At 52.4% G+C, this 14,263-nt stretch overlaps 1 protein-coding gene across 5 annotated transcripts in view; it reads right to left on the reverse strand.

Annotated features, from left to right (window-relative positions):
• The window catches only part of MEF2D (myocyte enhancer factor 2D), a 155,959-nt gene that overhangs the window by 13,369 nt on the left and 128,327 nt on the right, over positions 1-14,263 (reverse strand). For 4 of the 5 annotated variants that reach the window (XM_084824326.1, XM_084824325.1, XM_084824321.1 and 1 more), the window contains 4 exons: positions 14,134-14,190; positions 6,839-7,029; positions 5,530-5,550; positions 311-437 (listed from right to left, as the gene is read on the reverse strand). In XM_084824326.1, coding sequence (XP_084680452.1) covers positions 311-437; positions 5,530-5,550; positions 6,839-7,029; positions 14,134-14,190 — 396 coding nt within the window. The remainder of the gene's footprint in view (positions 1-310; positions 438-5,529; positions 5,551-6,838; positions 7,030-14,133; positions 14,191-14,263) is intronic. The other variant, XM_084824324.1, reaches the window with a different exon arrangement.

The raw sequence follows: 14,263 nt of genomic DNA on the forward strand, positions 1-14,263 counted from the left end.
CACAGCTCGCTGGCAGAGCACCTGCTTTGCACGCAGAAGGTTCCAGGTTCAATCCCTGGCATCTCCAGGTAGGACAAGGAAATCTCCTGCCTGAAACCCTGGAGAGCTGCTGCTGCCAGTCCGTGTTGACAGTGCCGGGCTCAATGGACCAAGGGTCTGACTCAGTAGAAGGCAGCTTCCGATGTAACCACCCCGGTGCATTTCAATTACAATTTCTGTCAAGGACATTTTGTACAACAGAACAACCACTGATCTCAGCTTAGCAGCTAATTTCCCCTGCTCCTCCCCTCCCAGGTGGGATTGGCCTTACCTGTGTTGTAGGCTGTGGGCATAGCCGAGAAGGGCAACCCCTGCGTCAGGAGGCTTGGGGTAGTCACGGAAACAACCGGGGTGGTCAAAGAATGAGTTGCTTGAGAGACGACCAGTCTCTGTGTGTTCTGCTGGGGAAAAACAGAGAGAGAGAGAGAGAGAGAGAGAGAGAGAGAGAGAGAGAGAGAGTCATGAGACAGGGAAGAGGGGTGCAGGGGAGATGACCCCTTGGTCCATTCTCTGGCACAGGACCTCAAGCCTTGACATAGAAGGGAAGAAAAATGGCTCAGGCTTCTTCACAGATGCCTCAGACAAGGCAAAGACAAGGCAAAGACAAGACACTGGCCTGTGGGGAGAACATAAGCCATATTCAGTCACTGCTTGTTCACCCATGATGAGGATGTCCCTGCAATCCTCCTCATGTGCAGATGGCCAGTGTGGGGATAGCGATCAGGGTGTCGGAGTAGGCCTAAGGAGCCCTGGGTTCAAGTCACCGCTCAGCCACAAAGCTCACTGGGTGCCCCTGGGCTAGTCGCCTGCTCTCCGCCTGATGTACCTCAAGGGAAGGCTGAAGGGGGTGCAGGGGGTGCCTGTGCTACCCCTGAGCTCTGGAGCCAATCAAGGGGAAAGGTGTATGTCAGTTCTGAAAGATACCCCTGGACACGAACCATCCTCAACCATCCCACACGATCCCACCTCCTCTGTTCTTGCCCCCCGTCTCCCAGAATTCTTATGGGATCTCTCTCTCTTGCTCCTTGCAACCCCCTGCCTCAAACTCACCTTTTCTCCATGGAGTCTTTGGTGAAACCTGCAAGTCCTCCCCCTTGCTGACCTGAAGCGTGACTACATGCACCTGAACGGCGCACGCATTCTCCCCCGCCCCACTTCCCTTCCCTCTCCATCTCTGTGCCCCATTTCGGACTGTAAGCTCACAGAGCTGGGGCCTGTGCCTTCCTAGGCTACTGTCTCACCAACAACAGCAACCATGATAAGGTCTGAATAAGTCAACTGCCAAGATCTGGCTTAGGAATGTTATGTCGGGCAACGTGAAGACGGGCTTGGGAATTTGCACTGAAATCTCAGAAGGCAGGGTGTATTTGCCCTACTTCATGTGCAGCAGCTGAGCAGACCGACAGCCGGATCGCCATTGCCCCTGAGAGCAGCAGACCAGCATGGGGAGCGGCTCCCCGCCCCCAGCAGCATCTGCCGCCTCGCCCTGCCTAAGGGTAGGGCTGACCTTGCACCCCAGAGGGTCTTCCTGGGCCCTTTACAGCTCTTTGAAAAGACGGACTTAATCTGAATAATGTATACAGCCACAGAATTGTGTAAAAAACACATATTGCAACGTTACTCTATCTTTTCCAACAAGGGTCGCATACGTGGTTCCCCCTGTGGGGAGTTTTTCACCCCCCAAACAACCCTGTGGGGTAGGTTAGGCTGAGGGAAAGGGTGACTGCACCAAGCTCTCAGGTTAACACCACCACTGAGTGGGGACCCGAACCCAGATCTCCCCTGGAGACGTCCCAAGACTCCACTGGCTATCTGCACTGGTTTCTTTTGGCTGATTAAGTACACCAACGCCAGGAGGAAGGAAACGGGGAGAAGAGAGGAGAGACACAGGGTCCCCCGCTGCCTATTCTGAGCACGTATCTGTAACGTGTACCATGAAGAAGGGGTGAAACCAGCGCCAGCTTCTTGCCATCTGGCCTGGATGCCACAGATACTCCCCAAAGAGGACAGCCCGTTTCCAAGGCAGAGGAAGAAGGTGCCCCTCCGGAGCAGAGCACAGGCAGCCCTTGAGCCTGCAGGGGCCAGTTCTCCTGGCGGGCACCTGTCGCTTGCAAGAGCCCGGGCTGTGGACGCAGGCCCTGCACGCTCAGCAGCCCTGGGGCACATTCATGCATGGCTGCTGGGATCTCCCCTCCCTCTCCTCCCCCCCAAAGGTCTTATCAGGTCCTTCCTGTGGGAGGCAGAAGGGGGGAGCAATGGGGTGGCCCCAGGTGGGCAAAGCAAGCCCCTGGGGAATCACAGAGTCGTGGGGTCGGAAGGGGCCTACAAGACCCTTGAGTCCGGCCCCCTGCTCCATGCAGGAAGTCTGATTCCCAGGCGGTCCCCTGCCCAAGGACCAACCAAGGCTGGCCCTGCTCAGCTTCCGAGATCGGGCGCCACGGGAGGAGAGCCCAGCTGCAGGACCAGACCGAACGAGGGCCCGTCTGGCCCAGCACGCTCTTCCCTGCCAGCAGAAGGTGCGTCTCCCCAGCCATGCTGCCCTCCTGCCGCAGGCCGTCGAAGGAGCTGCCTCTGAATGGGGAGCTTCCATTCAGTTCTCACGGCTGAACTGAGGGCCACAGGGACACCCCTCCTGCTCCAGGGATCTGGCTAATTACATTTTAACGCCCCCCCCCAAGCCAGAGGCCGTCTCCTCCTCACCCTGTGGCGGTGAACTCCATGAACTAGTCATGCATTGTGGAAAGGAGCATTTGGGCAGTCCTGGCGAGAACATAAAAGATGCATTTTGGAAAGGACGGGTTTTACCCAAGTTGTCCAGGATGACAGGGCTTGAACCAGGATCCTGAAGCTGGGGCTGGCCTGGGGGCTTGGAGGATCCCCTCCTGCACTTCCTCCTCCTGCATCACCTGGCATGAGGCCAGGGAAGCCCAGACCAAGGATCTCGTTATGTGAAAGTGGCGAGGAATCCCCTCCCGCAGCTCTCTCTCTCAAAATGGGTACAGGAGGGAGCCGCTGTCAGCCCCCTCTGGCCCCTCCCGCCCTCCACACCAACAGAGGGGTGGCGGTGGTCCACCAGGGAGGCTCCTGCGCCTTTGGGGAGAAGGGAGGATGCTGGCGGGGGGCTGTTTCTCCCACCCACTGTGAACGAGGACGCGCTGGAGACCCGGCCCTGGCAACACGGCCACCGTGTACCACGTGGGGCAGCAGCCCTCTCCCTCCCCTTGTTGTGTCCAGGTGTCACCCTTGGTTTGTCTTCCCACCAGACCTCCCTCCCTGGCTCTAAACCTCTTCGGGCTCTGGCCCTCTGCACCTGAGTTCTCCTGGCCAGCCTCTGCCCTATGCTCTCTGCAAGGCCGCTCACGCATGGCAGGCCTTCTCGTCACCTCATTGCCCCACGCTCACCCGGGAAGCTGCCGCGTCCAGCCGTGCGGAGCCCCTCCCCTGCAGCAGCGCCCGCGCCAAGCAGCAAAGGCACTTTCGCAGCCCTGCTGCCCCACAGCCGTTGGCGCGGACACTCCGCCACAGAGCCACGGAGCCCCTGTGGACCCTCCTCAGAAACACAGACAGCCTGCTTCTGCAGGGCAGACCGTCCTGCCCCGGAGGCTCCGCTTGGGCTGCCCTCAGGCAAGGGGTCTTCCCCCCCTGCTCCCCAAGCCCCCTGCATCAGAGATACCGGCAGGGATGGCCTCTCTGGCCTGCGACCTCCTCCGCTGAAAGGCCCGGCCCTGTTTTCAATGTCGGCACGACTGCATCACCACTTGCGAGGAACGCAGACGTGCAAAGCAGCACAGAATCTCCCCAGGCCCCTGAGTCACTGCCTCCGCCGTCCCGCCTCGAGCTCTTTCCTCTGGCTTGCCACGTGCCCCCACACGCCTGCGCAGCCCCCCTTCTCCAACCGCTTCTCTGTCTTCCTTTGAAAGAGGAACACACTCATTTGGCCAGGCTTCTCCTTCTAGAAGCTGTAGACTTTCACTTTTGGTTCAGAATCCAATTTTGGTTTTAAAGGGGCAGAATCCACACAGTCCGGAACACAACCAGGGTAGGACTCTGGCACAACCATGGGGCGAGCGGCAAGGGGACAGCTGCCACCGCACAGAGCATGCAAAGAGGTGGCGCACAGAAGCAACCCTTTTGTCGGTGCAATCCAGAATTTCAGAGTGAACAAAGGATCGTGCTTCCCTTCCTGATCTGTGAATCAGGACCAGCCTTGGCACCAGGCATACCCAGGGGGCTGCCCAGGGCAGAACGTGGCAGAAGGATGCGGGTCACCAAGCCACCAGGATGGAAAGGACTTGCCAAAAGCTGGCTAACAACACACCCTGCTCGCCACAAAATGGCAGCTTCATCTCCCTCCTCAGGGTGACCACTGGGGAGAGGGACTTCTCAGTCGTGCCCTCCACTGGCCCTGATGACATGCTCTCCCCAGGGAGGCTTGCCTGATGCCCACTTGAATGTCTTTTCAGCACCATTTCCATTTCCCACAGGCCTTTATTAACCTTGGAAGAGACTGCTTTAATGCTGCTCTTTGGCTCGGGGTCATTCCATTGTTCTCGTAAGATCTTATTGTTTTGATGCTGCAAGGCACCTAGGAAACATTTATATTGAAGGATGGGATAGAAAACAAACGCACACAAAATAAATAAAACCTCCCTGGGCCTGGCCTGAAGGCACCTGATGTAGCCCCCTCACTGAAGCCAAGCAGGGCTAGGTCTATTCAGTCCCTGGATGGAGACCTCCATTTGCACCGCTCTGAGTTCCACTATGGAAGGAGGACGGGATATCCTAACATGAAAGAAAATCTTCTCCTGGTCAGAGCCATGACATGGATCATGTGCTTCTTTCAAATCCCCTGGAGTATGTCTCAGCCAGAACTGCACTTGCCTGGTCTGGAGGCTCTCTGCACGACCCAGAAGCACCGCGTTATGTGCCGGATGTGATGCCACAGTGGTCAGGGGAGGGCTCTGCAAGGATGCTGTTTGAAGGCAGCCAAGAGGAGGGGATAGAGCATCCCACACAGGAGAAGATGGGATGGCCATGACAAAATGGGGTAGAGCGTGGACGAGACCCACATCTCAAGCCTGGCGATGGATGAAGGAGACCTGCCAAAGAGGGCGGGCTGCTGTGTGCAACACGGAAGGGTGGTGACAACTGGACAGTTCCATTTCTGCCTGGTCCACAGTGGCAGCTTCTCCTTCCCAGAGAGGAAGACGCAGAGCTAGAAGTCCGTGAAGAGCAAGGAGCCCCTCCCCTGTCCCCAAGGACAGCCACTGCTGAGGCACATGCACCCACTGCTGAGGAGTTGCCGCTGTGGGCAGGCTGCTAGCCCCCTGCCCGGCCCACTCAGGGCGCCCTAGGACAGGCCACGAAGGTGCCAAGCTCCCTCTGGCAGCCCCTCCCCCACGCCTGCCTGCTTCAACACACATGTTGTTAAATGGGGCAAAACAAGCCAAACAGAAACACACACACACGCAGGCAAGCCAGGACACTCACCAGATCCAAATGATCCTCCGTCTGGGTGCAGAACAGAAATGAAACCAAAGGAAATTGTTACATTTAGCTCCTAATTTTGGCCCTCCTTCCAGTACTAATTGAGAATCCTGTTCTCTATTGTCACGCATAGAGGACCAGAAATTCAAAGACCCGTGCTGTGTGAAACAATTCAAAACCCTTTTCAATAGCAAAGCTAAGCCACTAAAGAAAATGTCTATGCTTGGAGAAGGTCCAAGGTGAAAATTGCCTGGTGCCAAGATGGCTGCCAAAACAGCAGCAAGGTGACGCCATCTTGGAATGGTTTCAGCACACACAAACTCGGCACATTTCAGGATGGAGGCATCTCCGCATCCTCCCACCCAACGAAACCGTCAGCGATCCTGTATTAGCCAAACAGTGAGCCACTCTCCCTCAACAGGGCTGAGATAGGAGCCGTGCAAAGTATCCCTTCCTTTCCAAAGACATTTCTGGCTTCCCAAATGGTGGCATTGCATGTTTGGAATGACTGACAGCTGCAATACTTAGTCGGCTAATCAGATAGATTAATAGATTAAAACATTTTGATCGACTAAAGGGGTGCCCCAAATTAGCCGGGCAGCAGAATTTCTATAAATATAAAAACTGCAGGTAGCAAATGGCTTCTTCTGCTTGTGTGTGAAAGAAAGAAGGGGGGATGCTCTCTGCTGCGACTCTCATGTGCCTCACCTAAACACACAGTATGTGGTTTTCTTTTAAACGATGTCATATGCAAATGCATGCAAATTTAATTGTCTAACCAATTCAGGTCACAGGATCGAGCTGTAAGACTCAGGATTATGCACAGCAGCCCTATTCAGTACTCTTATCTTCAAGGACAGATAGGAGATTTTTGCAAGCTGATCTAAATCACTGTTGCACATCATATGTTGATCACCATTACCTCTTAAGCCAGCCTTTCCCAACCTCGTGCCATCCAGATGTGTGCCGCAGCTCCTATCTTCCCCAGCCAGCATGGCCCCTGGCAGTAGGGGATAGTGGAAGCTGTAGTCCACTCCAACACATCTGGAGAGCCCAAGGAGGGGGGAGGGTATCTTACGCCGCAGCATGTTCTCTACTGTTGTGCGTTTGTCAGGGATAACAACAAAAAAGACACGCCAAGGGTTGTGGGTAGAGGTTTCCAGACAGACCAAATTCATCGCCAAGGTCTACCCCCTGCATGGTCTTCTCAACGCAGCCCCAAGCAGACGGTCGGTGGAGGATTACGCGCAAACTGGGGCTGCCTGCGCCACTATCTCACCAGCCGGATTTCTCTGCCTTAGGCGGGACTCACCAAATGGTGCATGAGGCCCTTCCCACTCTGCGAGGTGATGACGCGCAGGTCTGGCTTGCGGTTGCTGGTGGCCAGCTGGGTGCCATGGGAGGGGGGCGGTGGCGATTTTGCCGGGATGACCTTGCCGAGGCTGTTGCCGTTGGAGATGGGGAGGAGGCCTGGGGAGGCTCTGGCACTGACATAGCCGTTCCCTGAAGGAGGAAATGGAGAGGTGATTTTTTAAAGGATCAACAGTGGTGGAAAACTTCACGTTGTCTCCATTCTCTACTGTGACTAAGCCAAAGTGCGTGTACCTGGAATAGCTCGTATCCTCCCCCCGTTGACCCCTGGGGCCTCCATTTCTCTCCCCTTCCTCTGCTGTTTCTCATCCATCTATTTTAAGAATTGGAGGCCCTGTCCTTTGCAAAGCCTACATGGATGGTGCCATCTACATCCAAACACAGAGCAATAACAACACCATCGTCAGTGTTACAATGGGGACAGTTCTCCACTGTCCTGTATCTACCAGGGCAACAAATAAAGTAGAGGCAAAAGTCAGTATCTGGCCACTAACTGGACCATGAGGCTAATAATGAATAAGAGCCAAAAGCACTCAGGCTATTGCCACTGAAACAGACCCTCCCCTTCCACTCTCCCACTGCAAATTAGAGGCACACAAGGGCGTGGAAAAACCCACGCAGAGACACAATTTGGCTGCCTCACGTCATGGGCTGCTCCATCTCCATCTCATAATTGATCATCAGAGCTAAATGGACCCTCCCACATCCAGAGGTAGCATACCTCTGAGCACCAGTTGCCAGAGGGCAAACGTTGAGCCGAAGGCTGCTCCTTCCTGTCCTGCTCACAGACTTCCATTTGATCCAGGAGGGCAACACAGAGATTCTGATGGAGGACAGGTCTATCAACAGCTATTAGCCATGGACATTAAACTGAACCTCCATGTTCATAAACAGTCTACCCCTGAATACCAGTTACAGAGGGGCAAGCAGCAATGGGACGACTCTTGCCTTGAGGCCCTGCTTGTGAGTTTCCCAGAGGCATCTGGAAACAGGAAGCTGGATCAGCTTCCCTTTTGCAGCAGGCAGACGGGAGATCGCCAGATGTTTTGGCCCTGCTTTAGAGTCTGACCTGGGGAAGTGTGCGTGCGCACCCTGTCAAGGTCTTGTGAACGTGAGATGCTTACATCGTCATTCTCCAGGATTCAGCTCCCTCCTGAAGACTATCTTTCTCTGAATGGGAGGAGTGGATGCTTCGCCTCTGGACTTATTTTTATTTATTACCTAAATGTATATACTACTTTCCATGGAACGTATATTCTTCTTTCCATATCAAAGTAGTATATACTTTGCAGTTGTCATGCAGACAACATGCAGTTATCACTGCCAGCAAATACAACAATAAAACATGACCATAAAATCACACAATAATAAATACTAAGCAGCAGTGAAACTACAACTCTGCTGTGCATGTGCCCTAAGGCAGTGGTCTCCAAAGTGCGGTGCGTGCACCCCAGGGGTGCGCAAGACGATCCACGGGGGTGCGCGAGCCGCCTGATAATTGAGCTGCCTCCTGCTGCCCCGACAAGCTGCCAGTGTGTGCAGGGGCAGTGGCAGGGGCAGCAGGAGGGGACGGGAGCCGAGAGGGAAGCTCCGTGGCATTTCTCTCTCGGCTCCAGTCCTATTCTGCCGCGGCCACCAAGCTCAACGGTGCCAGTCTCTGCCAGGCGCGGCGGAGGAAGGCACGGTTCCTTGCTCGGCCCTGGCACTGGAGCAGCTGCCATCCTGCCGAAGGAGAGCAGATTTGTTCCGAATTTGCTGCCCGTTCCTGTGATGACAAGTGGCTGTCAGTAGTGTGCTACCTGGCGGATACTTTTGAAAAACTACATTTAATCTGTCCCGTCAAGGTAAAGGTGACATTCAAAGCACTTTCTCACTCGTAACAACGAGTGAGAAAGTAACTGCTATTCGAAAGAAACTCATGCCATAGAGAGAGCATTGTGAAAATGGATGTTTAGAAATGTTTCCATCGGTATGTGGTTTTATTGCCAAAACGATGTAAGTGCGTCGTCACCTATAAAAACTCTCACATCTGTGCACTTAAAAAACTTGGAAACCAAATTTTCTGACCTGTTTGAAAGTCTTCCAAAGATTTTCAGTGGGTTTTGAACCCGTTCGTTAAAAATATAAAAATGCAATACCTTCCGATTAGTTTGCAAGAACAACTGATTGACATCAGGGCAGATGGAAGGTTACTAGCTGAATCTCAACAAAAACCTTTGCATAATTGGGGGATGGGATTGAAAAATGAGAATTATGATTTAGTAAGCACACCCTAAGATGGCCTTCTTCCATTTGGATCTACGTATCTTTGAGAGGTGTCTTTTTCAGCTATGACAGCCATTAAAACCAAGTATTGAAATAAACTGAACTTAGAACCGGACCTTCGAATCGCTGTATCACAAAGCGTTAAACCAAGATTTTCAAAAATAACGAAGCATATTCAATCACATTGCTCTCACTAAAACATATCATTATTAATAATAAAAAATTGAGTGAGAACAAAAAGGGGTTTTTTAAAGTTAATAAATAAAATAAATTATTTCAAAAATATTGTTTATTTCATCTTTATCGTATCTTTTTAATTTCTATTTTTTGTGTATGTTTTATAATGTACATAATATATTAGTACAGTAGTACACATATATCTTTTATAAATATACATATATTGGGGGTGCAAGCTCAACATTTTTTTACTGAAAGGGGTGCACGATCAAAAAAGTGTGGAGACCCCGGCCTACGGCACCCCTGGTCGGCTGTTTCTCACAAGAGCCCCCGCCAGCCAGCTCGCGGGCCACGGAAGGGCTCTCCCCTTGGTGTAAGGCTTCTAAACACGTCCCAGTTGTCCTCTGGGAGTGGCTGCAGAATTAGTGTCACAGTCCAGCCAAGAGGAGACATCAAGGCAGCCCCAGGCCCTCCACAGCCAGGCCTCAATCCCTCCTCCACCTCCACCAGCTAATTCGGCCTCTCCATGAGACCAACCACAAGGAGCGGCGGCCAGGAGGAAACGGCGCAAAGGCGGTGGGGTCCTGAGAAAGTCCCAGGGCCAAGCAAAGTCTCTCCGGGGGTCTGCCCCCTCAGCTCTCCTTTTGCTTCCCTGCTCCTGTTTCCTGGAATGACGGGAATGTTTTGGTGACGTCAATGCTGACATTCACAGACCCTGCCAAGTTACAAGCCGGAACAGCCGCTCGCAACAGCTGACATGGAGGCCGGGGGGCGGGGAGAGTTGCATGTGCAGATGATGGACAGAGACAGCAAGTGTGCCTAGGAATCCCAGGAAGGGCCGATGCTCAGCGTTTGGGCACGATGGGTGAAGTTAAAATGGCGCCCCCTCTGTCTCAGTGCCAGATCCCTTGCAGGCTTGTCCTCGTGGAGTCTCAGATTTCTCTCCAGCCTCAGTGCTGATAGGCTGCTGCTAACATTCCTGGCCTGCTGACATCCTGTCCCTGCCTTGTACTGTGGTGCAAGAGCACTGAAGCGATGCTGGGAAGCCGAGAAGCCCACAGAGTGCTGCTGCAGAATCACTGTTCCTGGCTGCACTGTCCTGGGCGCTCACCGAGGGCTTTCCCAAGTCCAGGCCAGCTCCTCAAGCTGCTTCCCTGCTTCCATCTCGAGGCTGACGTGGTCCTCCATGGTTCCTCTCTGCTGGCCTTTGGAAAGGCTGGAGCAACCCCTCCCACTGGCCCCGGGAGCTCTGCACAGGGATGTTTCTGGCGGTGAGATCTGGGGTCTCATGATGGTCATTTAAATTCTCTCTCTCTGTCTGTTGTAAGCTACTGTGGACACGTGCTGGACAAGTGGCATGTAATTGCTGAGGGCTATTATCTGACTAAAGAAATCTAACCCAACTGATAAATTGAGCATATTTGCATGTGCATAAAAACAAGAGTTCTGAAGCAAACACACAAGAAACAGAGAGCAGCAGCAGGCACAGCTGTCGTTCTGAAAAGGCGTCTGTTGCACACTGCAGCAGCAGGCACAATCCTAGAAGAAGCACTCCCTCCGGGGTGGGCGACTGAGAAGGGAGACGACTCTTTTAAGATAATGGTGGCGACTGACAGTTGGTAAAAACTACTCGTGTCTTTAAAACCAAATTAATCTGCTGTCCGATCAGTCGGGGCGCCTTTTTAAATGATCTGGTTTTAAGACCAATTCAACACTGGAGCCCTGACGTAAATAGCCATCACTGCCCCGCTTTGGGGATCAGGCCTTCCATCAGATCGCAGTTCCGGTCCTCCCTTCCCAAGCTCACATGATAGGCGAGGCTGATGGAAGGCACCCACAACTGCGGCCTCCACCACCACTGGCCAGTGCAAAGCCTCCATCAGTTCTGGCTGTTAGCCCTCCTTTCTGATCCAGGCAGCAGGCCTTAGGCAGCCCGGATTGCGTGTCCGCAAATCTCTCTCCCTCCATCCCTCAATCTTTCCCCTGTGAGCCCTAAGTAGGCTGCCTAGATGCAATCAAGGGGGGAGCTCCCAGGTCTCCTGTAACAGTAGTGGAAAGAGACAGTACTAGCGTGGCTATGCAGCTTGTCACATCACGGTGCCGCCAAAGCGGGAAAAACTGAACCCTCTGAAATTCTCTCTTCCATGCAATTATTAACATTAAAAGAGGCATGACTACTCTAACATTTAATCTAAAGGCCAGGATGTCTCAATAGTCAATTAGAACCATCTCCGCCCGTTGCCATCCAGTAATTAAACAAAACAAAGAGTAATTTAAAAAGGATTCAGGCAACATTTCTGAAGCAACCCAGAACTGTTGTCATTTTAACAAGGGTTTTAAAACAAGGGCTGGTTTTAAAACTGACAAGGACAAATAAGTGATCTGCAGCGCAGCGCAGCCTCTAATTAAAACCAGGGCAGAAAAACCTGCTTCCCTGGAACCCGCCAGTTTTAGTCCTACAATGAGGGTTCCACCCCCACCTCCCTCTAAGGGGAGGTGTTTTTGTTTTGTTTTTTTTGAAGAGGGTGATTATGTCAGCCTTGAAGATAAGTTTTTCAGAGACCTTTTCCTAACCATTTGTGATGCGATTGTTTCTTTGCCATGTTTTTAAACTGGAGCTTTATTGTTTTTAAATGGAAATATCTTGTATTCATTGTTTTCATTTGCTTTTATTTGCTGATTATTTGGGGGGGATGTAAGTCAGCTTGTGTACTTAATAGATTCTGTTTATAAAAAATACATCATGCAATTAAAAAAAACCTTAGCTGATTAACTGTACGGGTGAATACTCTACATAAATTTACAAAAGGGGAAAATATCTCTACAACTCTACACACACACACCATGCACATTCTCTTCATTTTTAGATGGTGCACAGATCTGTTGTAGTGGGCGCCCATCCAAGAAGAAGTCTGACCCCCTTCTCAAACACACCAGCGAGAAAGCCTCTAAGATGTACTTAGAGGCATCTGCAATTTTATATGAACTTCTATTAAACTCAACTAAAGAAACCCCCAAACTGCTGTCTTTTTAGTCAATCAAGATGTTTTTTTACAGTGCAGTCCTAAGCATGTTTACTTGGAAGTATGTCCTGCTAAGTTCAACGTATGTAATGTGCATAGGATTGCACCCTCAATCTGTTAAGGGTGCAATCCTATGCATGTCTGGACAGAAAAAAGTCCTGCACTTCCCAGCATGCCCCAGCCAGCATGGCTGGTTGGAGGATGCTGGGAGTAGTAAGAATTCTTCTGTCTCAAAATGTATAGGATTGCACCCTAATTTAATCAATTAATCACCTCAGTGTTGCAGCCACAATCCATCCACACACACATATTTAGCTGTGCACATTCTGGGGCTTCCACCTGTGCCCGGCGACACCATTTTCTACCCCCACCTCCACCGGCTGATTTTTATAAACCGCTTCTTTGCTTATGCTTCATATCCAACCTGTGGAAGAGCGAGTTCAAAAGCTAGCACGTTATCTTGCAAACTGCAGTTCACCCTTACAAAGGTATCATCTGATTGTCCCCAATACGGAATGTCTCCAATGGATCCATGGGGCTCTTTCTGTTCTGGAAATCCTTCCTTCGGCACCACCTGTGACAGGGTCGGGAGCCTGATGGCCCCTTCTGCATCTGCTCACCCAACAGCCGCCTCAGCAGCATTGAGCCAGACATGATGGGAAGGGGCAGTCCAAAGCTGGGGCGGGGGTGTGTGTCTTAACACGAGGTCTTCACAGGTTTAACATTAGATGTATTAAATAATTTGACTATTCTTTTAGAAGACAGAACAAGTGCCAAGCCCCCAGTGCTCAAGGGCTTATCAGCCATCTCAGGGCCTTTGCGCTCATTGGCTGAAACCATGGAAGGCCGGAGCAAATGTGCTTCCCGATAAGAAGCTGCAGTGCCCAAAAGCAGCCATTCTTTGGCTTACCAGGCCCCGCTGGCCCATTTCTGAACTTCAGACACGTGTCAGGTGCATGGACAGCTGCCTCCTAGAGACTGCCGCTAAGAAGCCTGAATCTCCAGCAGCATTTTCAGTCCTCAGCATGGGAGGAAACCAAAAGAGCCCGCCCAGCTCAGGGAGCTGAGGGGCCGCCTCCCCAAGCACAAGGTCACCCACCCCGCTGAGATTCAGAGCGCTCTCAGACAGTGCCGCACCACTCGGACTCAGCCAGCCCGACCAGCACGGGATGCTCTGCAGATCGCCACACTGTTGTTCTCTGCATGGAGTTGCTAATCACTCTCCCCAGATCCCTTTGAGCAAAGGTAGCTGCACTGAAGTTGTGCCTGGGCCCCTGGAAATCTGGAGCCCCTTTCTGGGTCGCCCTACTGTGAGGATTGCTAAAGCCAGAGAGGACAGGGAAGTCCGAGGGGGGTGGCAGATGATGTCACCATCACCACTACTACCCCCCCCCCCCGCAGTACTTCGGCCCTGCGAGCCCTGCTCCACGATGCCACAGCACAAGAGTTGAACACTCGGCCTGCTCCCTCAGTCAAGATGTCTGCCGTATCCGGGACGCAGCTCATAAAGACCTCCTGAGCTAAAATCACAGCACGGCTCCCAGCTCCCTCTAGCTGGGATCCCCATTTCCAACCAGACCCTCCCTTGGGTGGGGTGTTTCCTGACACCCGGTGTGAAGCGGCTGGGCTCCCGACGTCCACAGCACGACTCATAAAAGGAAGGCTGTTCCGAAACTTTGAAGAAGGCCTACATACAGACCACTGAGCTCGTCCATGGCAAATCTCAAGGCCTGCCTTCCAGAAAAACTCGCCTCCATTTATGTCTACTCACCAACAGGGCTTGGGCAGGCACCATTTGTGTTGCTGAGGTCTCCTCCGAGCATTGCCCCTATGAAGAAGCAATTGGCAAAGGAAATTAGAATTCAAATATGTCACTTGTCCGATGTGGTACAGTCCTGCAC

The sequence above is a fragment of the Heloderma suspectum genome, chromosome 17 (genome assembly GCF_057233095.1).
Source record: "Heloderma suspectum isolate Gila_16-S chromosome 17, 16-S_ref, whole genome shotgun sequence".
Taxonomy (NCBI): Eukaryota; Metazoa; Chordata; class Lepidosauria; order Squamata; family Helodermatidae; genus Heloderma; species Heloderma suspectum.